At 40.7% G+C, this 27675-nt stretch overlaps 1 protein-coding gene across 7 annotated transcripts in view; it reads left to right on the top strand.

Moving 5' to 3' along the window:
• GARRE1 (granule associated Rac and RHOG effector 1) overlaps positions 1 to 27675 on the top strand; it is an 84567-nt gene that overhangs the window by 49929 nt on the left and 6963 nt on the right. For 6 of the 7 annotated variants that reach the window (XM_079118547.1, XM_079118552.1, XM_079118550.1 and 3 more), the window contains 8 exons: positions 1208 to 1414; positions 8182 to 8322; positions 8521 to 8616; positions 9313 to 9474; positions 10406 to 10564; positions 14754 to 14851; positions 24377 to 24502; positions 26033 to 27066. In XM_079118547.1, coding sequence (XP_078974673.1) covers positions 1208 to 1414; positions 8182 to 8322; positions 8521 to 8616; positions 9313 to 9474; positions 10406 to 10564; positions 14754 to 14851; positions 24377 to 24502; positions 26033 to 27066 — 2023 coding nt within the window. The remainder of the gene's footprint in view (positions 1 to 1207; positions 1415 to 8181; positions 8323 to 8520; positions 8617 to 9312; positions 9475 to 10405; positions 10565 to 14753; positions 14852 to 24376; positions 24503 to 26032; positions 27067 to 27675) is intronic. The other variant, XM_079118553.1, reaches the window with a different exon arrangement.

Raw genomic sequence — 27675 nt, forward strand, 5'->3', positions numbered from 1 at the left:
TTCCAAAGCAGGGCACTGAGGGCTGGCAGCCAGTGGGGCTTCTCACATTTGTTCCTAGCAGTTGTATGAATTGCAAATTCAATAAAGTAATTTTTTTATAAGTCATCTATATCAGCCAATGAAAAAAGAAAAAGATACCTTCCACAAAAAAATAAATCTCAGTTTGATGGAACATGATTAAAGGGTTACAGTGTTTTTTGTTGGTATTGTCAGATTTGGTGTCGGCAAAAGCACCATGAGAGATTGGGGGGGAAATGTCAGTAATCTGGAATATTTGTACTCAGATTGCTTTGCATATGACAAATTCTTGCTGTCCTTTTAAGAACAAGAAATAGGAAGATATAGAGAACACATTTTAGCTGTGGTTAAAGCAAGAAAGAAAACAGGGAATAACAAAAAATGTCAGAGAACAGCTGATGCCAGAAGATTGCCAGATAAAATGCACTTTCATGTTTCAAAATTTTTATTGTACATATATTTCAGCGTGTATATATATCTACATGTGTATAATTACATATTAACACTGTATGTTAATGTGGTATTGTGAAAGTACATTTTTAATGAATTTCCTATTTGGACCATTAACCAGCCAACACTATGTATCAGGTCAGTAGGTTCCTACCAAACTGGTAAATGGAGTTGTATAATATGTTTTGTTGCCTCCTGGAAGACTGGTCTGTCAGCTTATGTTCTAAGAATGAAAATATGACTTAGAACTATGTTAAAAGCTGTATTAACTTATTAAAATAACCAGTATCTTTGGATTCCATTGCCAATGGAATGTTTTTTTTTATAAGTCACACTGTCCTCTCAGATTTTGAATCATGCGGCTTTTACTTTGCTTTCTGAACACTGTGTGGACATAATTGGAATTGTGGATTGCTCTAGTTCAGCAGGAGCTCAAAGACAACCAGGGTTGGTGCAAGCCAGAGTCCAGGTGAGGAGAGTGGAGAACAGGAATACAGATACTTGATAGGAAGTTGGAAGACTCATTTGAATCTGGGGATTTGCTGTTTGATGGAGTTGTTTTGAAGGCATCAGGCACCTAGGTACAAGTATAAGAACAAAGGCAGATCCTTCTAAAGCATGGGGACTTTTTCACTTTGTATGATTTCATAATTCTAGAGTCATTGATAGTTGAGAATTTATTATGCTGATCCATCAGCAACCTGCAACCTAAAAAACCCTGGCTTTCTTGTTTTTGTAGGTGTTGGGGCGATGTTTCTTGACAGTGGTACAAGTCCATTTCCAGTTTTTGACCCACGCATTACAGAAGGTCCAGCCAGTGGCTCATTCTTGCTTTGCCGAGTTTGTTGTGCCAGAAAAAAAGAACAGTGGTGGCAGCGGCTTATCTGGCATGGGCCATACACCCGAACTGGAGGAAGCTGTCCGATCCTGGCGGGGGGCTGCTGAGGTAACTGACTTTGGGGAGATCGGGCCCTATGTTCAAATGGGAGAGGATCCAGAAGGCCTTTGCCTATTGGTTTTCAAAAGAGCCATTTTCTTTAGAAATGTAAGTTTTAAACTGCTCTCATTAGCTTGTTCATTCATTTAACAGTGAATGTCTTTGTGAATGCTCTTTGTGCCAGGCCTGTGCCAGGCACTGAGCAAACAGCTTTTTCCCACAGCCTGCTGAGAGAAGGCTTATAAAAACAGGGTGAAGGGGGCTGTGGGAGAGATGTTACAGGAACAGAGAAGGAGGGCCCTACTTCTGAATGGGAGTGGTACAGGAAAGCTAGAAGAGAGGAACAAGGAAGAAGGCTAGTGCCTAAATCAGGAAAGACAGGGTGGAGTTGGCTAGAGAGGGAAATGCTCAGCCAGGCAGCTGGGTAGGTGAGCAGGAGTATTTGGCAGACAGATGGAATGGCAGGCTCCAAAGCCACAATCACACCAAATGAAAGCTCAGTAAATATAGGGATTTTCCCCTTCTGATTCTGGAAATTGAACCCAGGGATAGTCTACTGCTGAGCTACATCCCCAGCCCTTTCTGAATTTTATTTTGAGACAGGGTTTTGCTAAGTTGTCTAGCTGGCTTCAGACTTGTGATCCTCCTGCCTCAGCCTCCTGAGTAACTGTGATTACAGGTATGTGCCACCACACCTGGCTGAACATAGGGAATTTTTTTCTGTTTTTGCAGTACTGGGGATTGAACTCAGGAGCATTCTATCACTGAGCTACATCCCCGCCCATTTAAATTTTTTTTTTTTTTTTTTTTTTTGAGACAGGATCTCACTAAGTTGCCTAGGCTGGCTTCGAACTTGCAATCCTCCTTCCTAAGCCTCCCAAGTTACTACATTACAGTAGTGTGCCACTGTGCTTGGTTTTATCTATTTTTTGATAACCAAATTATTCTCTTTAGAAGGATTTATATTTATAGTTTTTAAAATTCTTTAAGATTGTTAACTGGTCCAATTATACCTAAGCTGTCATTTGTCTGTTGCTTTGCATGTGATTTGAGCAATTCTCCAGTATTGCTTTATTTGACTCCATGGAGTCTTTAATCTTTTGAAAGATCATCTATTTCCCAGCACAGCAGATGTTTATAAAACCTAGTCATGAGCAAAAGGTAGATCAAGAAAGAGGTTGGCTCCACTTGTTGGGTAGAGGTAGCATTAGTGAGGCTGGTGTGGCATTTCATTATGGTTGGGGGAAGTAGAAATGCCAATGAATTGGTGAGTATTCTCATTTCCCACAAAACCTAATGACTGAGGGACCTGCCACAGTGGTGGGCTTCAGGCTCTCCCTGAGCCTGTTGGACTGGGGAGTCCAGTCTAGCATAGGATTCCTCTTCTAGTCTCTGCTTTGGCATTCTTCTGGCTCTATTCTACAACCAGAAGAATTTAAACTTAAATATGAGCAAATCAAAAACACCTCTTATCCAGGTGCAGTGGCACACACCTGTAATCCCCGTGGCTTGGGAGGCTAAGGCAGGAGGATTGCGAGTTCAAAGCCAGCCTCAGCAACAGTGAGGCACGAAGTAACTCAGTGAGACCCTGTCTCTAAATAAAATACAAAATAGGGCTGGGGATGTGGCACAGTGGTCTAGTGTCCCTGAGTTCAATCCCTGGCACCCCCAAAAAACTTACCAAACCAAAAAAAAAAACTCTTAAAAAATGTCTGTCTTACAGAGATCTCTCCTAAAATTAGTAACAGCACATTTCTTTTTCCTAGCACATGTGAGGCACTGGGTTCGATTCCCAGCACCACATAAAAATAAATAAAGGTATTGTGTCCATCTACAACTAAAAAAAATATTTTTTAAAAAAGGTCTATGTTTTATTATTATTTTTGACATATTTACAATGAAAATACTCATACAGAAGAAGATAGTTTTGCCAATTTCCAAAAGGAAGGCTGTGCATTAAAGACTTTGTAAGTTATTAGAGTAAATTTAGACTGTTTTCATGGTTTTGCGGGTTTTAAAAGAAAGTCCCTCAATTCCTCTGCGGAGAGACTGCAAGGTTGTTAGGAATGCCTTTTGAAGCATGGCCCCTTGTTGGTAAGAGTGGCTGAGAAGTTTTTTTCTTCTGCCCTGCCCCACCCTCCAGCAGGCAGGTCTTCTTGTTATGATTGATGTAGGCTGTTAAGTTATATGAGTTTTCTCTCCTTGAGAATATAGCAAAGTTGGTAGACCCAGATAGTATTCTGGGCATTAGCAAGAAATACATTTGGGACTAAAAACTGGATCATTTTGCTTGTTCATGCTACTGAATAACCACTATTTGTAGAAGTTAGACAATACATTTCTTGTAGGCATTCTAATACTCCTTTGTTTTTAGTAACAGAAAAACAAACAAAAAAACCCAAGTTGAGACTTTATCTATGACTTACTGCTCTTTTACACAGTATATGATAGTTCATAGTTAAGGAATATTGTTTTGATTTATTGTCTAGTTTGATATATTCCATAATTAAATTGGAAATGTATTTATTTTATGTCTTAGAAATCTCCTTTAATTAAGAAATTTATTTAGTGGTTCTAGGGGTTGAACCTGAGGCCTTGTACCCACTGGACAAGTACTCTACCACTGAGGTACTTTCCCAGCTCTAATGTTTAACACAAATTATTCACAAGGATGGGTGGTCATTTGAGGCCTTTGTCCTATCATTTGGCTTCACCAGTCTCTCTCTATGTGCTCTCGTCTTCTGAGTACTCCACTCACATTTGGAAACCTCAATACCTGGTCAGTCTTCTCTGCTCCATCTGCTGGCATCATTCATGCTGAAGACACACATCACATGAAACCTCCTAGGGATCCCTTGACCACCTCACCTGGACCTTTTCCTCCACCCACTTCAGTTTGTCCAGGCCTTTTCTGTCCTCTTCATACTCCCTTTGCTTCCATCTGGTGCCCTACCTCACTACACTGAGAAAATGAGATCCCCCTGACATTAGCCTTTCTTTGTCCCATCACCAAAATGCTGTTGCTCCCTCGATTGCAGCTCCCTCTGCCCCTTTTCGATCCATCCTTCCTCCTTCCCTGTCGCACTTCATGACAACAGAGGAGGTACACCTCTCCTGTCCAGGGCTTGTCCCAGCCCCACTTGGCTTCCATCTTTGAGGCCTGGCTTCTGTGGTGGGTCCCTGTGTTGTTTTGGGTTGTTGTTGATTGGTGGTGCTGGGGATTGAACCCAAGGCCTCACACACTTGCTAGTCAAGCTGTCTACCACCAAGTTGCATTCCTAGCCCAGGACCCTGCATTTTTCTCCTTCATTCTCAGTCTGTTCCCATCAGCATTCAAACAGGAAGATCCACCCTATTTCACCACCTTATTTCTGTGCTGTTTTCACAGCCAACTTCTTGGAGCAGTTGTCTGCCTTTTTCTCACCTTTGACTGATTTTAAAGATAATTATTTTAAGCATTTCAAACATATTGAACATGCTATACATTGTGTTTTCCTTTTAGCTTTGCCAAATGAATCTTAACTTTTTTGCTTCATGTACCTCATTTCTTTTATTTTTAACAAAAATATTACAATTTCAGTTGAATTCCTTTTGTACCTCTCTGCTATCTTATTCACATCCTTTCTTCTCTAGAGGAGTTGGAGGTCTGAATTTTGAGTCTGACTTTTGTGCATGTTTTTATATTTGTACTATGTGTGTGTGTATTCATACATAATAGAAAGTATTATTTCACACAATTTGAAACTTTGCATAAATGTCATCATTCAGCTCACTGAAAATCTGGCTTCCACTCTTACATGAGAATGTGTCTTCTCTTGTCAAAGTCACTTGTGCCTTCTTTGTTTTCAGATTTGAAGAACCTTTTTACTCCATTCAGCTACTACATAGTATTTCCAAGGGAGAAATACTCTACTTTTTTTTTTTTTCCCCCCAGTGCTGGGGATTGAACCCAGGGCCTTGTGCTTGTGAGGCAAGCACTCTGCCAACTGATCTGTATCCCTAGCCTGGAAATACTCTTCTTATAGCAGGGTCTTATTTTTCCTTTTTGAGACAGGATCTTCGTATGTTGCTCATGCTGGCCTTGAACTCATGGGCTTAAGTAATCCTATTTCAGCCTCCCAAGTACCTGGGACCATAAGTGTGTCACAGCACATAGCTCAAGAACCAGGTTTTTTCCTAGTTATTCTCTCTTCTGTATCCTTTTCTTTATCTACTTTGCTAGCCTCTCCTTCTCAATACAAGTTATAAATATGAGTTTTTGAAGACTCCTAGGTTCCCTGCTTCCTGGGGGAATCTCCCTCCAGTCTCAAGACTTAGACCATGCCTGTCCTGAGGATGCCTTCATTTGTGTGACCAGACACTTCCTGTGGCTCCAGGCCCCTGAAATTGAGCTGCTGCCTACTTTAGGTTTCTCAGGTGGCTCAGTCTTGGCTTCTTCTCACATACCTGTTTCTCCCCATGTCTTCCCCATGCCAGTAAGTGGAGCTATCCTACACTGGATCTTTCATATGAAAACAGATTTATCCTTCACTCTTTCTGTCACATCTACATCCAGTCCAGTCCTTAAGAAAGCCCTATAAGTCTCATCTCCAAAATATTTCCCATCTCCATCCTCTTCCCATGTCTACTATTACTATCCTACTTTAGGGAATCATTACTTCTACTCTGGACTCTTTTCTCCTCTCCTTGATTTGCTATCCTTCATTTTAAAATTGGATGGTGTTGTGTCTCATTTCCTTAGTGTCTATGGACATTAAAAGTCCTGCCATGTCTGGCTTGTGCTTCAATCACCAGCTTTATCTTTGGCTGCTGTCCTTCTTGCTCACTGGACTATAGATCCTTGGCTATGTCTCATTCTTTGCCTTGGCTCCTTGGCCTGTAATTAGTACCTATCTGCTGGTCCTGACACACACTCATGCCCCTGCAGTTCCATTGACTACTTTTTCCCTTAACTCCAGCTTCTTTGTCAGTGTCTAGGGTGCTCCCTGCTGCAATGCTTTATTTGCTTCTCTCAGTGTGTTTTCTGATTTTTAATTCTGTTTTGCCTACCTTTTTGGTTCATAAGCCTGTCAGCTCTAGGAGGGCAGGGGCCAGGTTTTGTGTTCTAGAATATATCTGGAAATAGCTAATACTACACCCTGTGGGTAAAATATTTGAATGAATTATTGTTTTTTGTTTTTGTTTTGGTACTGGGAATTGAACCCAGGGACACTCTACCACTGTCTATATTCCCAACCCCCCTTTTTTCCCTTTATTTTATTAATTTATTTATATGTGGTACTGAGTATTGAACACAGTGCCTCACACATGTTAGGCAAGCACTCTGCCACTGAGCCACAACCCCAGCACCCCCCCGTCCTTTTTATTTTTTGTTTTGAGATCGGGTCTTGCTAAGTTGCCAACGCAGGTGTCGAACTTGGGAACCTTTTGCCTCAACTTCCTGAGTAGCTGGTATTGAGTGAGCAAATCTCTTTTTTTCTTTCTTTTTTTTTTTTTTAATTTTTAGTTGTCCATAGACCTTTAATTAATTAATTAATTAGTATGCAGTGCTGAGAATCGAACCCAGGGCCTCACACATGGTAGGCAAGTGTTCTGCCACTGAGCTACAACCCCAACCCCACTTGAGTAAACAGTCCTTAAAGTCAAATGGCTTTAAATTGTAAGACTTTTAGGGTTCAGGGAATGGTATTTATATATAACTTGTAAAACTAAAGCTTTGGAGCATTACAACATTGAAGCTGCTAGATGTTTTCTTAGTTCTACAGGTTTGATAAATACTAGTTCTTACCCTGTCCTGGAGGAAAAAAGATAAACTGTTAAAAAAAAGTTTGTTTGTTTCACAAATACTATTGCAACAAAAATAAAAATTGAAAGACAATTCATTCTGAATCCCTTCACCCCTGTAATAAATCAAATATATATTTTTCTGTGTTTTCTTCTACTCCTGACCTACGTCTATATGTTTGCATTTCATTGCAACATGATACAGATTCTTCCTTTTCTGTCTCACTTATATATTCCACATAAACATACTTGCTAAAAATTGTTTGATTTTTCTGTGCATATTTCAAAAGCTCTGTTTTTCTACTTGTGTTCCAATATATGTTTTTTCCCTGTTCGGAATTGGTGTCGCTTTTATTTTTATTTTTTTGGTACTGGGGGCACTTTACCACTGAGCCCACTGAGCTACATCCCCATTGCCCCCCACATTTTGGGGGGGGTGGGGAGACAAGGTCTCAATGACTTGATGAGGGCCTCACCAAGTTGCTGAGGCTGACCTCGAACTTGTGATCCTCCTGTCTGAGCCTCTGGAATCACTGAGATTACTGCCATAGGCTGCTGCACTCAGCTGTATTGGCATGACTTTTTACTTCAGTGCATGGGAGCACTCAGCCAGATACATTCTTTTGTTTTCTATTTTGGAAACTCCAAATGACAGTATTCTAGATTATCTGTCTTTAAAGCAAGGGAATTAAAAATGTGTGAATGTTTATATATATACATAACTAATAACAGGTAGGTAAATCTTTTTTCCAGTGTTCCTAAAATAAGGTAATGTTACCTCTGGTTTGCCTTCTCTTCAATATAGTTAATTTAGGCTTTCAAAATTTTGGGCTGCTTACTTTTTAATATGGATGATCCAGAACCTCTGGCTTATATCTAATGCTTAGATGGTCTCCTGCTTTGTTTTGGTTGTAGGAGTTTTGTCGTTGTTATTGATTTTGATGGTAATTGTAACATCCTCCTTTACTTACCAATCAATTTTTATGTTTTAGGCTACATCTAGACTAAGAGAGAGAGGCTGTGATGGCCGCTTGGCAGGAATTGAAGTTCAACAGCTCTTTTGTTCTCAAAGTGCAGCAATTCCTGAGCACCAACTAAAAGAACTGAACATAAAAATTGACAGTGCTTTGCAAGTAAGTTTTTCAAAGCTGGAATATTGATGTCCAAGGGAAGGAGTTAAAGTTCTCATGTTGAACCATTAGAAAGGGTAATAAAATTATAATTGACCTCGTCTTTTAATAACTCTAGAAATTTTAAATTCCTATTTTCATTGGATTTTGTCATTCTAATCTACTGTATAATATTGATTCTTGAAAATAATTTGTTTGCAGGCATATAAGATAGCTCTGGAAAGTTTAGGCCACTGTGAATATGCAATGAAAGCTGGCTTCCACCTAAATCCAAAGGCAATTGAAGCAAGTTTGCAGGTATCCTTTTCTTCCTTCCTTTCTTCATTCCTTCCTTCCTTTCTCTCTCTCTCTCTCTCTCTCTCTTTCTCTCTCTCTCTCTCATGCCTCCTCTCCTCCCCTCCTTCATTTATTTTTCATACATTCACTTACTCAGCAAGTATTAATTCAGTGCCTACTACATGCCAGGGTTAGTTCTAGGAATCCCATCCCTGCTTATAGTGTGTTAGAGGGGAGGACCAAAAGGGAAAAAAAAAGATTTGGAGGTCTGGAGGTCAGGAGGTCAGATGGTATGGAAAGCTATAGAGAAACATAATACAGGATGGGAGTGTGTTTAGGAGTGTATGCATGGTGGGTGGGGAGGAAACCATACCATCTTACACAGGGTGCTCTGTAGTCTGCACTACCTGAGAACATGATTTGTGAACATGGTGGGCAGTGGAAATGGGAGTGTGCTAGGCTGGCAGGAGGAGGCTTTAGTGCCTAGATGGGAGTGTGAAAGGGCTGGGAATTTGTAGAACTAGCTCAGAGAGGAGTCAGAGGCCACTTGGGGCCTTCTGAGCCCCTCTGTATTCTGCTGGTGCCATAAGCAGCACCACAGTTATATTTTTCTATCTGGTAATTCTTGGGAGCTGTGAGAGGTGTTTATGCGGTCCAGTCTGAACCAAGTGTTTTGACAGATGAGCTGTAGGTAACCTTCTTCAAACCTTTTCTCAGGGCTGCTGCAGTGAGGCGGAAGCCCAGCAGACTGGGCGGAGGCAGACACCCCCACAGCCCATGCAGTGCGAGCTTCCCACTGTTCCTGTGCAGATAGGATCACACTTCCTGAAGGGCGTCTCCTTTAATGAGTCGGCAGCGGACAATCTGAAACTCAAGACGGTAGCTTTCCATGGGGTTCCATGGGGTTTCAGCAATCAAGTATGAACTTGGAAATAGAGTTCTTAAGGGTTTGTGAAGAAGATAGATTAAAAAATAAAACAGAGGTCAAGGAAGGAGACTCTGGCCTTTCTCGGTAAAGGGATGAACCTGGGGCCTAGGTGAGTGCTCTACCACTGAGCCACACTCCCAGCCCTCTGATGAATTTTTTCATGAAACATTTGCCAAAAAAGTTTCATCAGTACTTTCATTCAAATGTTTAACCTAAAGGATTTGGAAGTACATTATAAAATATTGTTTATGATTAATATTTCTTTTGGACTTTGTAGAAGTAAGAGGAAAAATCTTAATGCAGTATAGTGACCATTTGTGGAGTATCGTGGGTGCCAGGCTTGTGCCAAATGCTTCATATGCATTATCTCATTTAATCCTTCCCTATAAGATGGGTAATGCCCTCTCTTACTTGACATAGGAGGAACTGAGGCCCAAGGTCACACAACTAGAAATTAGTGGAGCTGGAACTTGTGGTTATGGAACCTGTTTGCAGAGCCTGCATAGCTGACCACTTGGTCATCCAAAATAAAGTTGAGGTTTCAACTGATATTTACTTTTACCAGATGATTTTGTTACTGTATTTGGAAGGATTCAGAATTTCCAAGTTCTTCAACCAGTTTGTAACAAGAAATTGCTAACTAATGCTTTACTTTGTGCTGGGTATTAATGTATGTGTATTCATGTCTAGCCATTCATTATGGGATTGAAAAATCTTTGAGAGTAACTCATGATGATAATTGCTTAAGAAATTCAAATGGTAGGATTTGGGTGTACTTTTATGTGCTTTTTTCCTGAGGATGATTGTGTAAATGTATTTCTATAAATTTTAGAACTTGCATATCTTTATCTTGAGATGTGAACTCTTCTTGTCAATCTATAGCATACAATGTTACAGTTGATCAAGGAAGCAGGCTGCTATAATGGACTTACACCTAGAGATGATTTTCCAGTGACTGAAGTACTGAACCAGGTGTGCCCATCCACGTGGCGGGGTGCCTGCAAGACTGCTGTGCAGCTTTTATTTGGCCAAGCTGGACTGGTGAGTGTGTGTGAAAGATGAGAGAATAGAAAAGACATTTCTTTTCTTTTTTTTTTTTTTTTCTCAAGTTAATGTGTTAAAGTGTTTTTTTGTTTTGTTTTGTTTTGCCTTAATAAATCGTATACTTAGTAAGATTTTGAGTGACAAAGCTGATTTTGCAACCCCATCCTCATATACTTTTTTTTTTTTTTTTTTTATTGTAAACAAATGGGATACATGTTGTTTCTCTGTTTGTACATGGCGTAAAGGCATACCATTTGTGTAATCATAAATTTACATAGAGCAATGTTGTTTGATTCATTCTGTTATTTTTTCCCCTTCCCCCCACCCCTCCCACCCCTCTTTACCCTCTATACAGTAGTTCCTTCCTCCATACTTGCCCCCCTCCCTAACCCTAACTCTAACCCTTCCCTCCCCCCCATTATGTGTCAACCTCCACTTATTAGCGATATCATTCGTCCTTTGGCTTTTTGAGATTGGCTTATCTCACTTAGCATGATATTCTCCAATTTCATCCATTTGCCTGCAAATGTCATAATTTTATCATTCTTTATGGCTGAGTAATATTCCATAGTATATATATACCACAGTTTACTTTTTTGTTAATATACTTTTATTTGTCCAAGTTCAAATCCATTTTGCCTGAAATCATACATTAGATGATAAGTATCTTCAAAGAATTCAGTGAAATTCTAAAGATACTGTCTGACTGAGGTAATTGACAGAAACCCAATTCAAGCTAAGCAGAAAGAAGAGTTTGCTTCCAGATTCCTGGGATGGTTCTAGAGCCCAGAGTTAGGGATGTGGCTGAGATTCTAGCAAACTGGAACCAAGGATGAAGATACTTCTAGGACTGCTCTGTTCCTCTGCCTTTCTGCCTCCTATATGCCAAACTGTGATGGATACTGACCATCTCTGTACTTTATATCTCAGCATTGGGTGGGGAAAAGCTGACATGAAGATCCCCTGTTGAGACTTATTGTGTCTACTTGGGTCTGGGGTTAACCCTGGACTGGGCAGTTATGACCAGGGAGTGAGGAACTCTGAAATGGCCAGGGAATAGGGTCATAGTCATACAGAATTATTACTCCCATGAGATGGGATAAAGATGGTGAGCTGGGCATTCCAAAGAGAAGGTGGAGTATATATTAAACAAGCACACATTAACTCTCATTAAGAGAACAGTAACTCATTCCTTATGTCAAGGTCAGTGTTTCAGTGTGACCTACTAAGGACTCATTTTCTGCAATAGACTCTTCTCAGTGGCAGAGTGGGTGGCCTTGGTCAGCTCAGGACTGTTTCACTTAGGCTATGGGTAAAATAGAGATCTCTTGCTAGGCAGTCCCTGGAATTTTACCCAGCTTTCCATGAGTGACCTCATGTAGAAGAGACATTTCAAACATATGAGGATGTGGTGCAGGCGCGTGTGAAAATATTGAATGACTTTCAAAGTTCTTCAATGCTGCAGAATTTAGACCAGATTTTAAAAAGTAAAGAAAGAACAGCATTAAAAAGTCTTTCTTGGCCTGAGGCTGTAGCTTAATGATAGGTTGCTTACCTGGTCCTGGGTTCAAAAATAAGAAAAAAGAGAAGAAAAAGTCTTCCTTTTCTTTTGCAGATTGATGGTATACATTTGCAGGGAACCTAGTTGCAACATGTAAACTTTACTCATTTTAAGGAAAGCAGGGTATTAGTAATGGTTTGACAGGACCCTTGACCTAGCCAGATGATTCTGCCGCTGCAGTGGATGTTTTTCTCTTGCTCACATTTGCCAAGCTGCCTCCTAAGTCCTTTGTACTCTGTCCTCCTTTTACCTGGAAATACCTTTATCTCTCTGATCTTCATGTGGCTCGCTCCTGTCATCTTCCTGGTGTGAGCGCCAGGATTACCTCCTCCAAGAGATAGCTCCTGACTGTGCTGATATAAGTAGAGCCCCTTTCTAATAACTTCATGTCCCAAGTCTGTTTATCTCCTTCTTAGCAATAAAATAACAGCATCAACTCAAACGTACTGGTTTGGTCTTTCCATCTTTCAGAGAAAAAGGAAAAAAAATCGACAAAGTTGGATGGGGTCAGGAGATCAGCTTCTAAAATCGCCATTTAGTTTTTTGTTGGGCATCATTGACACATAATGTAGCCTTATTTATTTGATTCTGTTTTCTACTTTTTTGGACAAGATATAGTATTTCGGTCAGAGGTTAGAGGAAGCTAATTAGATAAAATTAGCTAATTTAGGAAAATGAGTCTGATGTCGACTTTATTCATGTAAAGAGCTATTGGGAAGATGTTTGTCTTCTGTTCTATATAGGTGAGGGTTCTGGTGGCCCAACTCAGGGCAGTGCTACCTTGTACAGAGCCAAATAAGGGCCTCTCCACAGAGATGAGCTGTTTCCTTTAGGATCTGTTCCTCAGTATGGCAACCACCAAGAGAAGTACTAAGTTGGAGATAGCCTGCTGAAGTATTAAAGAACCCACTAGTGTCTTTAAAAGACCACCATTTAGGTGAAACTCAGAAAACTATGGCAGTGTATTCTCCAGAAAGGAATGTGCAAATAAGGTAGAAGGATACACAGGCTGTTGTGAGGAAACATTGTAAGTTAAAAAAAAAAAAAAAAAAAAGGCCTGTCTTATTTACAGACCAGAAACTTCTTCCTGGTTCCCTATCGCAATTGTAGGGCACCTTTGTATGACTGACAAAGAACCTTTGGACTATGGTTCTGGGGGTAGGAGGAGAGAGGAAACACCTGTATGGTCCAACAAAGGCTGTTCCTTAGACAGGAAGTCTTTCCTGAAAGACTGACCCGCTGTGGGAACTCTGTTAACAGCAGTGGAAATCTATATACCATTAGAGTCTGAATTTGGAATCATGATAAGCAACTCTGCACAGCTTGACTCCTGAACTATTATAGATTTGGCTTTAAAGTGTTTTATCATTGTTTTCTTAAAATCCTTTAAGTCATTTTAAAATACATTCACATTGTCAAACTCTAGATTACATGAGATACTGTAGTATCCATGTAGAATTAAAAACTTTCATTCAAAGAAGAGTAAATCATTGAAAGAAAGGTTGTTCTTTGTCCTAAAGTAGTTCTGTCTTTATTTATGGTTAAGAATAAAATAATATTTTAAAATGTTTCATTTGAGGGACTTGAGATCTATCTCAGTGGCAGAGCACTTGCCTAGCATGCACAAGGTCCCAAGTTCAATCCCAGCACTGCAAAAAAAAAAAAAAGTTTCACCTGCCAGGCCCAGTAGCACATGCCAGTAATTCTGGTGACAGGAGGATGAGGCAGAAGGATCACAAGATCAAGGTCAGCCTGGGCAACTTAGTGAGATCCTGCCTCAAAATAAAAAATTAAAACGACTGGGGACATAGCTCAGTGGTAGAGCAATTCTGGGTTCAGTCCCTATTATGGTAGGGGCAGGGAGTTTGGAAGAGTGGGTTCATCTACTCTGGCTTGTATCCAGTCATTACAAATGGTCTTTTCTGAAGCTTTGGTTCATTGTTTAATGACATTTTACTTCTCTCAAGTACATAGAATAAAAAATACTAAGATAAAGGAAACTAATTCCTAGTTAACATTTATAGTATGGAAAAGTGCTGGAGATGCTTGAAAAGTTCAGTAAAATTCCATACCAATAATTCGATTTGTGTTTAATAAGGCTTCTTTTTTTTTGGTGGGGGGTACTTGGGATTGAACCCAGGGCCTTGCATATGGTAGGCAAGCTCTCTACCACTGAACTACACCCCCAGCCCTACTTGTTTTTTTATTTACTTTATTTATTTTTAAAAAATTTTTTTTAGTTGTAGATGGGCACAATATCTTTATTTTTATGTGGTGCTGAGGATCGAACCCAGTGCCCCACATGTGTGAGGTAAGCGCTCTGTCACTGAGCTACAGCCCCAGCCCCTTGTTTTATTTTTGAGATAGTCTCACTAAGTTGCCTAGGCTGGCCCTCAAACTTGGAATCCTCTTGCTTCAGCCTTCCAAGTAGCTGGAATTTCATGCTTGCACCACTGTGCCCAGATACTTGCTGTTGTCTTCATGGACTATTACTAGTCTTAGCATAGCTGTACTGCCTTGGGAATAGTTCTGCCAAAATCACTTATCATTAGGCTCATGTATTGGTTATGTTTGTGATCCATTTTCCTTTCTGAAAGCTGGCGGTTGTTTTTGTTTCTCTCTTAGGTGGTAGTTGACACAGCACAGATTGAAAATAAAGAAGCCTACGCCCCCCAAATCAGTTTAGAAGGCTCCAGAATTGTGGTTCAAGTCCCATCTACATGGTAACTTGACTCTTATATTACCAGAAGCCTAAGCTCTGATTGAAGTTTGCACATCTTTGAAATGATTGCTTTGTTTGAACAAACCCCATGTTAGTTGACACAACAGGTCTTGCTACATATGTGGGGTTATGGGTAGCAGTGGTGTATTTGTGGCATGTGTCATGATTATTGATCTACTATAAGGAAGCCAAGATGTCTGAAAAATACCCTCACTGACTATATGTTAACTAAAATGCCAATACTCTTAGATCATAATAAGCAGTATTATCTTTGTTACCAAGTTCAGAGGTTTAAAACTTACTATATCATTTTCTCTAAGTAACCCATTATTTCTCTAAAGTTGAGTAGAGAACATAGAATTCCTTCTTCTTTGTCTATTCCAGCTACAACTCTGATGGTCTTTTTCTTTCTGGGAATTGAAACTAGAGGCACTCCCCTACTGAGCCACATCCTTAGCCCTTTTAAAATTTTTTAATTTTTGAGATAGGACCTTGCTAAGTTGCCAAGGCTGACTTCGAACTTATGATCCTCCTGCCTGAACTCAGGAGCTGCTGGTATTACAGGCATATAGCACCACTTTGCCCAGCATCCCTGATGGCCTTGAGCTTTATGTATATCAAATATCCAGTGTCATTGCAAATCTATGGACAGAGTTCTTTTTACTTATTAATTATATTTGTAACATAATAGATAAAGGATTATAGAGGTTTTATGGGTGGTTTTTTGAGGTACTAGGGGTTGAACCCAGGTGTATTCTACCACTGTGCTACATCCACAAGGCTTTTTTTTTTTTTTTTTTTTTCCCCCTTTGATACTGGGGATTCCCAAGGGTGTTTAACCACTGAACCAGCCACATTCCCACCCCTTTTTATTTTTATTTTGAGACAGGGTCTCACTAAGTTGTCGAGGCTGACTTTGAACTTGAGATCCTGCTGCCTCAGCTTCCTAGGCTGCTGGGATTATAGGTGTGTGCCCCTGCACCCAGCCGCAGCCCTTTTAGTTTTCATTTTAGGCAGGTTCTTGCTAAATTGTCCAGGCTGGCCTCAGACTTACAATTCTTCTACATCTGCCTCCAGAGAAGCTGAGATTATAGGCAGGCACCCCCATACCCGACAATAAAGGATTATTATTGTTTATTTTTTTTCTACTCCTAGGGTAGGGGTGTGGCTCAGTGGAAAGAGTTCAAGACCCTGGGTTCCATCCCAAGCACCAAAAAGGGGACTATAAATCAGTAAGAAAATGGTATGTTGGTATATATCAGAAATCCAAGCTACTTGGGAGGATGAGGGTATAGCTTAGTAATAGAATACCCCAATGTTCAATCTCCAGTACTGAAAAAAAAAATTAAAAAAAAAAAATGGATAAGGTACATGAGGTAAGTCAGGAAAGAAGAGATACAGTCAACAAATAGATGTGTAACCTCATCTACTTCATCTAATGATTAAGGGAAGACAAACCATATGCCATTTTGCCCAATATGTTTGTCTTAGAAAAACAATACTAAATATTGTGACAATACTGATTTGGGCTACACTACAGGAACAAAGAGGTGTTTGTTGAATGGAGAATAAATCCATTCAACTGCCTTTTTGGAGGGCAGTTTAATACATCAGAAGCCTAAAATAAGGGATATGACCTCAGCGGTTTCACAATTCCTCCACTAGGGATTTGTCCTTGCAATGTGCATACAGATTTAGCTGTAAGGATTGGCACCATAGCTTTGTTAATAGCAAATGTTTTCTAATATGTGTTTAATTTTTGCTGTTAAAATCATAGCCAAAATGGATGAATACTTAATTATAGAGAAAATAGTTAAATCATTTAAATAGAAAGAGATTGGTGTCTCTGTGGACTAAAGTAGTAATTGGGTGATGCATACAATTTGCATTTAAATCATTTGGAGAGAGAGAGAGAGAGAGAGAGAGAGAGAGAGAGAGAGAGAGTGTGTGTGTGTGTGTGTGTGTGTGTGTGTGTGTGTGTGTTGGGGGGTTATGTGCTAATGGGGATGAATCCAGGGCCTTGCACAGGTTAAGCATATGCTCTACCACTGAACTATGCCCCCAGTCCAAAACTGTTTATTCTTTTTTTTGGTGGGTAGGAGGTTGGAGGGATGGGGTGGTTTACTGGTGATTGAACCCAGAAGCTTTGCATCCCTGGCCCTTTTTATTTTAAAATTTGAGACAAGGTCTTACTAAATTGCCTAGGGCCTTGATAAGCTGCTGACCTTGAACTTGATCCTCTTGCCTCAGGCTCCAGAGTCCCTGGGATTACAGGCATGCACTACTACTGAGTTTACTTAAATTATTTATTTTTGAACCATGAGAGTGCAGTAGTAGATTCTGCCAAAAGTGTATAGAACCTATTGATGTAGTGAGGGTTGGCAGTTTCAATTTGTGTGTCCCCAAACCTTCCTTCTTTGAGTATGCCCCTGCCAATTTTTTAATTCAATTGTTGAGGTGGTATCCTGTCATGAAATTAATAGTAATTTTTATAGGTACATATCTTCATTTCTTCAAACAATAACTAAAAACTTACCTGCTCACTTTTCTATAAGATTTTGAAGTTCCTAAGTTCCTAATTCAGTTTTCCAATTCAAATTCTCATTGAGTGCCTGTAACCTGGGCATGTGGCAGAAGCACGTCATCCCTGGTACTCTGGAGGCTGAGGCCAGTCTGGGTAATTTAGTGATACCCTATCTCAAAATAAGAAGGATCCGGGATGTGAGTGAAGAATGTATGAGCCCCTGGATTCGATCCCCCAGTACTACAAAAACCAAAACAAAAAATATCTTCATTGAAAAATATTAAACTTTGTCGGGATTCTTATTTTGAGGAAAAAAAGACTGAACTTTTGTATAGTTCAGTGAATATAGCTAGCTAATTCTAAGATGGTTAGCACTTCTGGATTTTCTTTTCTTTTTCCTCCCCCCTGACTCCCCTTCATTGATTTCCTTTGTAATTCACTATCTCCATGAAAAAAAAAAAAAAAAAAAAAAAAGATTTTACAAAGTGTGATTCCTAGTTGAGGCTCCCTCTGCTGTCAGGTTTCAGTAAAGATGCAAAACTTAAAGGTTTTTGTTTCTTTGAAATTGAAGGTTCAGATGTATATATTTTCTGAAATGCTTGGGGCTAAAAGTGTTTTGGATTTCAGATATTTTTGGATTTGAGAATATTTGCATGTGTACAATGGGATATTTTGGTAATGAAACCCAAATCTAAACATGAAACTTATTTATGTGTCATATATACCTTATACACTTAAAGGTAATTTTATACAATATATTTAGTGTGCCTAATTTTTGACTGACCTGTCAAATGAGGTCAGGTGTGTAATTTTCAATCTATGTTGTCATACTGACACTCAAAAAATTGTGGATTTTTGACCATTTCAGATTTTTGGATTAGGGATGCTCAACCTGTACAAAATATGTGATTGTTGAATGCAAAAGAGTGAGTAATTTACTATGTCTTTGGAAAGTTAAGACTTGCAAAGCAAGTCAAGAGTTTATTATATGCTATGCTTTTAGTGTTCAGTAGCCAGATAATGTTCTTTTCTTTCTTTCCTTTTTTTTTTTTTTTTTTTTTTTTTTTGTGTTGGGGATTGAACCCAGGGGTTCTTTACCACTGAACCACATTCCCAGACTTCTTTATTCTTTATTTTTTATTTTGAAGTAGGGTCTCACTGAGTTGATTAGAGCATTGCTCAATTGCTGAAGCTGGCCTCAAACTTGTGATCCTCCTGCCTTAGCCTCCTGAGGTACTGGGATTATAGGCATGTACCACCATGCTGGCTCAGATGATGTTTTTTCCTCATAGAAATCCCTACTTACATTTTTAAGCTGTCATATATTTGTTTAAGCTATCTATCCATTCTTCTTTTTTTTTTCCAAAAAATATTTACTCAACACCTGCTATGTGCCAGGCGTTGTTCTGTCCTTTGGGAAGTTAATCATGAGCAAAACAGACAGGGTTCCTGACTCTAATAGAACTCAAATTGTAATGCTAGTAAGCATAAGGAGTGAGGAGCTGGGGTTGTAGCTCCGAGGCAGAGCACTTGCCTAGCATGTGTGAGGCACTGGGTTCGATTCTCAGCACCACAAAAAAGGAATAAATAAAATAAAGGTATTTTGTCTATCTACAACTAAAATAAATAAATAGATAAGAGATAAATGATTCTGAGTACTAGCAAGTGTATGAAGGACGAATGAGGAGAGTGATGTTATATGCTAGAGAATAACTGAGGTCGAGGAAAAGAGGGGACTGTTAGATGGTGAGGTCAGAGGAGGGGCCTCTTTGAGGATGCAATATTTGATTTGATAGGAGCTGGCCATACTGAGAGCAGATGGGGAAGGCAGCAAATGTGAAGGCCTGGGGAGTAAACTGGCATGGTTAGAGTTGGTAGTGATAAAGGGGGGGAACAAATCAAGACTTGAAGGGCCGTGGGGGTTATGAGGTTTTTAATCTAAGTACAGATGAAGAGTTTTAAACAAGTCTTGGTGATTTGTCAACAGATCAGGTTTAGTCTCAAGGGCATATTATTGATCAGCTCTCAAGACTAATGAGTTAAATAAAAATGCCAATTTGTTGGTATTTTTTTCCCCAGAAAGAGAAATCATTATCACCAGGAACTATAATGCTCCATTTTGCAGTGACCAGCAACCAGCAAATGATCTAGTGGGCAGAATCAGTGACAAGCCAAATTACAACCTAAAGTCAGCTTGGGAACATATAGCAAGTATGTTCTGATGATCAGTGATTCAGGCTCAGAGAATTGGGTGCACTGAACCTTGGCCTCCGAGGTCTGCTTTGGACACTGGCAGAGCTTGCCTTGTTGCATACTGTTTCTTGAGCTTATGAGGCTGTCTAGCTCTCATCCCCAGATCATTTCTTCTTGAGCCAAGTCATGTTGGGTGGTACTGCCACACGCTTAGGATCGCTTTACAAGTGCTCATTTCACATTTGCTTCCCAGATTGCCCAGGAACTGGCTGACAGCATCATCTTGGTAAACCATGCTCTCTCAGAAGAGACCTTTTGCCTGGGCATGGTGACACATACCTGTTACCCCAGCAACTTAGGAGACTGAGGCAAGAGGATTAAAAGTTCAAGGCCAGGGTCTAGGGTTGTGACTCAGTGATAGAGCACTCGCCTAGCATGTGTGAGGCACTAGATTTAATTCTCAGCACCATGTATAAATAAATAAAAATAAAGGTACGTCAACAATTAAAAAAAAAAGTTCAAGGCCAGCCACAGCAACTTGGTGAGACTCTGTCTCAAAAGAAAAAATGCAAACGATTTGGGATGTGGCTCAGTGGTTAAGCAGACCCTGGCACCAAAAGAAAAAGGAAAAAAAAAAAAAAGAAAAGGAAAGGGGGAAAAAAAGGCCTCTTAGCGAAAGTGCCCTGCATGGCGAAAAGCAGTTCGCCCTATTAAGATCTCAAGGAAGAGCAGTCCAGGCAAAGGCAGCAGCAAAAACAAAGGTCCTCAGACAAGGGTAAACCCACTCAGAGAACAAAACAGCCCTTTAGGGACAAAGTGGATGGGCCAGGTCACACAAGGCCTTAAGAGCTATGGTGAGGGGTTTAGATTTCATTTCATTTATGATGAGATGTTGTTGGAGGATTTTTTTTTTTTTTTGATACCTTTATTTTATTTGTTCATTTTTATGTGGTGCTGAGGTTTGAATACAGTGCCTCATACATGCTAGGCAAGTGCTCTACCTCTGAGCTACAACTCCAGCCCCCATTGGAGGGTTTTAAGTAGGGGGAGATACGATCTGATCTGACTTATAGAAGCTCACTCTGGCTGCTGTGTGAAGGATGCACTTGGAGGGGCAGGAGTAGAGAAAAATAGACTAGATGGAAGCTTATTCCTGAGATAGGAGGTGGTGGTTTCCTGGATGAAAGCATCAATAAAAGATGTAGTGAGTGTACCTGGATTCAAAGTATGTTCTGGAAGACGAGCTCTCAGGATTTGGTGATGGATTGGCTGTAGGATGTGAGGGAGCTAGAGATGATTTGTAGGTTTTGGAGTGGACATTTGTGTCAATTATATACTAGAGAAGTCTGTAGAAATCAGGATGGTTTTGGAGGGAGGGGTACTCAGAGTTGTACTGATTAGGTCACCTCTAGGGAGAGAGAACAAAAAGCAGGAGCACTATGCCATACAGAGGTGCTAGGGGAGGAGTAGGGGGCAGGAGGAGTCATCAGAGGAGACCAGGAAGGAACTTTATGGATAGGAGAAAAATGGAACAAGCCTGGGGAACTGAAGATAATGTTTTTGGGAGAAAAGAAACATTACAGAATGTTGCTGAGATATTAAAGTGGAGATCCTTGTTTTAGTTAGCTTTATTATTATTTTTTTAAATCACTGTGACCACACTACCTGACAAGAACAATTTTTGGGGATTCATAGTTTTGGAGGTCTCAGCCAGTAAATAGCTGACTTCATTGCTCTGGGCCCAGGTAAAGCAGAATATCATGGTGGAAGAGTGTGGCGGAAGAAAGCAACCTAGGATATATCAACCAGGAAACAGGGAGAGAGAACTCCCCCCACCAGAAACAAAATATAAACCTCAAAGACATGCCCCCAGTGACCTATTTTCTGTAACCACACTGTGCCTGTCTATAGTTACCACCCAGTTAATCCATATCAGTGGGTTAATCCACTGATGAGGTTACTACTCACATAATACAATCATTTCATCTCTGAACATTCTTGAATTGTCTCATACATGAGCTTTTGGGAGATACCTCTTATCTAAACCATAGCAACTCTTGACTTTGGCAAGATCTAAGTTGGCTTTTAAAAACCTGTTTTAGGGCTGGGGGTATGACTCAATAGTGGGGCACTTGCCTAGCATGTGTGAGGTGCTGGGTTCTATTCTCAGCACCATATATAAATAAGTTAATTAAATAAAGGTCCATTGACAACTAAAAAAATATTTTTAGAAAACCCTCTAATTAAGTTAAGGTATAAAATTGCATTGGAGTGGAGTGAAAGGAGAATAGGAGGTAAAGAAGAAAAGACAGTGCATTAACTCATGTGGGGAGTAGAAAAATAGAGCAGTACCTGGGAAATGTGGGGCTAAGGGTATGGTCAGGGAATCTGGTTTCTTAGACTCAGGGTGTGCTACAGGGGAGTCCTAAGCTGATCATATGATCCTTGGGAAGGCCAAAGGGCACACAGCATTCAGCACTCATTTGGAGGGCTAAACTATGGCAAAAGCAAGGTGTGTCTTACAGTAGGACAGGAGGGCTGTGTGGACAGATGCAGGTGAACTAGTGGAATTACCAGAAAGTAAAGGTGAGGTGGATCTCCTGCTAACATGCATTTTCTCAGCTTAGTGAGAGTTGAAATAGGTAAGAATGGAAGAGGTAACAGGGATGTCAGATCACTGGGGAGAGGAGAAGGGCATGAAATAGTATCTTAACAAGAGGTAAAATTAATTTATATGAGGTTCGTGTTTGTTGCCTGCCTGAAATTTGCAGTGAGTCCAGGTTGCAAACTGTTGAGCATGCTTTTCCTCCATTGACTCTCACTTTCTGAGATACAGGTGTGCAGTTTTGTAGAGGAAGGAGGGGCAGAAGCATTATGGAAGAGTTTGGAGAGGAGCAGATAACTCTGCCAGACCACAGAATTTCATCAGAGCAAAGAGAATAGTTAGCCTGGGTATTGGACAGTAAGAGGATATTAGGGTTCCTGAAGGTGTCTCCTTCACCAGGTTCTTCTCTTCCTCCTCAACAGACTGACACAGATAGCAATCCATAGAGGTCTACAAAGTCCTGTACTCACACATTTCTGACACTAATGTGTGAATTTCCTACACCAAGCAATTCTCCAGTTTTCTGCAAATACTGGGTATCCTACATTTTAATGGTGACACTAACTACCTGGAGTGGCACAGAACCCACAGGTTAAAGGCTCAGCCCACAGGCTGCCTCCCATTTAGACTCCAGGTGTAAGCTCCAGGTTTTTATCTGTACTTCCAGCCTACCAGTTACAAATTGTGGTTCTTGTAACCCCTTCCATAGGTTTAATAATTCACTATCGTGGTTCACAGAATTCAGGGAAACATTTGCTTACGTTTATTGATTTATTATGAAGGATATTTCAAGATACAGATGAGCAGCCAGATGAAGAGACATAGTGAGCAGTGTATACAGGAAGGGGTGCAGAGCCTCTAGGCCCTAAGCATGCCCCTGTCCTAGCATTTTGATGTGTTCACCAACATGGAAGTTCTGCAGACATCATAGTTTAGGAGTTTTTGGTGACTTTATCATGTAGGAATGATTGATGACTGACTCAGTCCAGAGCTCTCCCTCTCCCCTCTCCCCTATCTCAAGGATAGAGGCTGAAAGTCACAATCTTCTCCTCATGGCTTGGTCTTTGTAGTGACAGGCCACTATCCTGAAGCTACCCAGGAGCCCACCAAAAGTAATATCACAGCCAGGCACGGTACACACCTGTAATCCCAGTTCATTGGGAAGCTGAGGCAGGAGGATCACAAGTTCAGCGCCAGCCTGGGCAGCTTACTAAGCCCTATCTCAAAAATAAAATCAAAGCCAGGCACGGTGGCACATGCCTATAATCCCAGCAGCAACTTAGGGGGACCCTGTCTTAAATAAAAATACAAAAAAGGACTGGGGATGTGGCTTCGTGGTTAAGTGCCCCTGAATTCAATCCCCAGTACAAATAAATAAAATCAGAAGGACTAGGGATATAGCTCAGAGGTACAGTGCCCCTAGGTTCCATCCCAGGTACCTGTGGGGTGGGGGAAAGGGATCTCATTAAGACAGAAAACATCTTGTCACACAGGAAATTCTAAGGGATTTAGGAACTCTGTGTCAGGGACCAAGGTCAGAGACCAGATACCAGAATAAAAGCTGATCCAAGCACCCCAATTAGAAAGTAGCAAGAATTTTAGGAACTTTGTGTCAGAAACTGGAGGCAGAGACCACATATAGGCAGATGGTCTCCAAATTATTTGTTCAACTTAAGGATTTTTCAACTTTACAATGGTGTGAAAGTGTACCCATACAACCACTCTGTTTTTCACTTTCAGTACAGTATTCAATAAATTGTACATGGGATTATACATTTTATTATAAAACCGGTGTGTGGTAGATGATTTTGTCCAGTGGGAAGTTAATATCAATGTTCTGAGAATGTTTAAGATAGGCTAGACAAAGCTAAGCTATGATGTTCTTTAGATGTGTATTAAATGTGTTTTTGACTTATACTGTTTTCATCTCAAGATGAGTTTATCAGTATGTGACCCCATCATAAGTCAAGGAGCATCTGTATTTCTTATTACGTTGTAAGATCCTAGGTACTATTGTTTCTTCCCCCTTTTGCAGAGAAGTGAGTTCCAATGTTAGCCCAGTTGTTCTCTTATTGTTTTTATAATTAATGATTTTTTACTGGATGCCAAGAGTGCATAAATATTGTAGCCTTTTCCATGAGATTTTCTTCAAACACCTTTGCAGAAAAGTGCACTAAGACTAATGCAGCCTGATTTATGCCTAGGTGCCTGAAAGAAGACCCTGCTACCATGTCTCTGCTGCAGAGAAGCCTTGATCCTGAGAAGACCTTGGGTCTGGTGGATGTGCTTTACACAGCTGTGTTAGACATAAACCGCTGGAGGGCTGGGAGGTTGGTGTCCCTAGAAGTCGCTTTAATTGGCTGTGCAAGTGGTTTGCTTTTGAGTCCACACCCACTGACAGTGTGACTATGTATAATTTCATGTGTGCTCATGTCAATGATAGTATGTGGGTAAATAAGGCAAGAAAGAGAACTTTTGGGTAAATTTTATCTTGGAATACGTTCAAACCTGTAGATTGGGCTGGGGTTGTAGCTCAGTAGTAGAGCACTTGCCTAGTACGTGCAAGGCCCTGAGTTCAGTCCCTAGTACTAAAACAAAATAAAACAAAAAACCCTGTGGAAAAGTTGCAAGAATTGCTCTTTACCCAGATTATCCAGATTAACACTTTGCCTTCATTTGTTTTATCATGAGAGTAAGTCCATCAAGAGGACTTTTAATCCAACTCATATTCTCCTTGTGAATTAAGAGCAGAGAAATATTTAGAAAATTTACTTATATCCTTCACAAAATTTACTTTTATCTGTAGATAGCTGACAGTTGAAAAATATCTTTGTGAATTATTAATTTTAGAACTAGTAGAGATCTTGAACATTTAGCTATGCCTCCTCTCTGTTAACTTATGAGTACACAGAGGGTCCAAACAGTGAAATGATTTCTCCAGGATTATACCAGCTGTCACCTGCCTCACCTCCCACCCCATGCCTTTTCTATCTATAGTGTTCTCTTTTAGTATAGGAAAAAAATGCTCAAAAGCATTTTTGCTTTTGAAATGGAAGCAACAGCTATCCATTTGATAATAGCAGTGCACAGTATCCCCAATTCCTCTCTGTACTGCTCCCCCACACTGCTGTGTGGGTTTATGCATTATCCTTTTGATGGGTCTGCCTGGTTCTCAGTCTCCATCCTGCAGACACAGAGCCCCTTGCTGTTACATCTCCACCTTTATCCATGCTTTTATAGTAGAAGAGTTTCACTCAAATTCCTGGGCCAGAATTCAGTGTTACTCATTTTCACAGCCATGTATTAGACACTATAGAATATATACACTCAAACCCCTTGGGTGGCCTGGCATGGTGGTGCATGCCTGTAATCCCAGTGACTCGGGAGGCTGAGGCAGGAGGATGTCAAGTTCAAAGCCAGCCATAGCAATGGTGAGGTGCTAAGCAACTCAGTGAGATCCTGTCTCTAAATAAAATACAAAATAGGGCTGGGGATGCAGTACAGTGGTCAAGTGCCCGATTCAACCCCCAGTACCTCCCTCCTCTCACCACAAAAAAAAACAAAAACCTTGGATGTTCATTTTATTTATTTAGATTTTTTTTCTCAAAATCTTTTTTTTTTTTTTTTTTCCTTTGGCAATGCTGGGTATCAAACCCAGGTTTTCACGCTAAGGAGCCTATCTTTCTTAAATGCAAAGAGGTCCATTTAGGACTAGAGTTGTAGCTCAGTGGTAGAGTGTTTGTTTGCCCAGTATGTGCAAGTCTCCAGTACTGCCAAAAAAAAAAAGGTCCATTTTATCTATCTCATTAACCAATTTGTATATTTGTCTCACTCCCTATCCCCTATCCCCATTTAAATAGGGAACAGGCTTTACCCTGCATACAGATACAGCTTCAAAGGGAGATCTGTGATTTTGGGAATCAGGCTGACCTGCCTTCTGGAAATGGAAACAAGTCTTCAGGTGGCCTGCAGAAGACATTCTCCAAACTGACTTCTAGGTTCACCAAGAAAGCTTCATGTACCAGCTCTAGTGGCAGCACAAATTATTCCATCCCAAATACCCCTTCCAAAAACGTCTTCATAGCTGGGTGTTCAGAAGAGAAGGCCAAAATGCCTGGTAATATTGACACACGGTTACAAAGCATTTTGAACATTGGTAATTTTCCTAGGACTACAGACCCTTCACAGTCAACTCAGAATTCCACTACTCAAATGGCCAATGGTTTTCTCCTGGAGAGGCGTGAGAACTTCCTGCTCGGGGATGATGGCAAGGATGAGAAGGGTATGAACTTACCAACTGATCAGGAAATGCAGGAGGTGATAGATTTTCTCTCAGGCTTTAATATGGGCCAGTCGCATCAGGGTTCCCCGTTGGTGACAAGGCGTAATTCTGCTGCAGCAGCCTTGGTGACTGAGCAGAAGGCAGGAGCCATGCATCCACAGCAGCCATCACTGCCAGCGCCCCCTCCACCACGGCCACCACAGGCTGGGGCACACACAAGTCTGACACCCCAGCCAGGTCTGGCATCTCAGCAACAGTCCCCAAAGCAACAACAACCCCAGGTCCAGTACTACCAACACCTGCTTCAACCCATTGGACCACAGCAGCCCCCACCCCAGCCTCGGGCACCTGGGAAATGGGTACATAACTCATCCCAGCAGCCAGCACAGTCTGTTGGAGCAAGTCTGTCTCCTCTTGGTCAATGGCCTGGCATATCTGATCTCAGTTCCGACTTGTATAGCTTGGGTCTAGTGAGCAGCTATATGGATAATGTGATGTCAGAGGTTTTGGGACAGAAACCACAGGGACCTAGAAATAACACCTGGCCAAACCGTGACCAAAATGATGGAGTCTTTGGAATGTTGGGAGAGATTCTGCCTTTTGATCCTGCAGGTATGTGAGGCCTCCTTACTTCTCACCCCATTTGAACATAAAATGTGATCTTTGAGAGCTTCTCTGGCCTGTCTGCTACAGCCTTACTTATGAAAATGAAATAACTTAATCCTGCTTTAAGATCCTTTATCATTGTCTGGAGGCAAATACAGAGCAGATCCTGCAAGAGGGCAAAGCAATAATGAGGAAGAGACTGAGAAGGAAAGTTCAGCTATTTTTCACATTATAGAGGACAGAATTGAGGTTAGGAGAAGTTCCTTGACTCTTAGTCCCATATTTCAAGTGATTCCAGTCTTGGAACGTCAATGTGGACATCTCTTTGTGGGGCACCCTTTCCCTGACTACACAGTGTGTTCTCATGCTTCTTTTTAATCCAACCTCTAGTGCCTGATAAGGTGGTGGAAGGTTAGGGGTGTAGCTCAGTGGTAGAGCACTTGCCGAACATGCATCAGGCCCTGGGTTCCATCCCTATCATCACGAGGGAAAAAAAAATTTTTTTTAAGGTGGTAGAGCACCCTCCTGCTTCATAGAATATAGCTCCTGGTCTGGGCAGTGTGAAAATATCACCAGGGTGATATTTAAAAATTTTGAGAAAGAAGTTAAACACAA

Source organism: Sciurus vulgaris (assembly GCF_902686455.1).
Source record: "Sciurus vulgaris genome assembly, chromosome: 17".
NCBI lineage: Eukaryota > Metazoa > Chordata > Mammalia > Rodentia > Sciuridae > Sciurus > Sciurus vulgaris.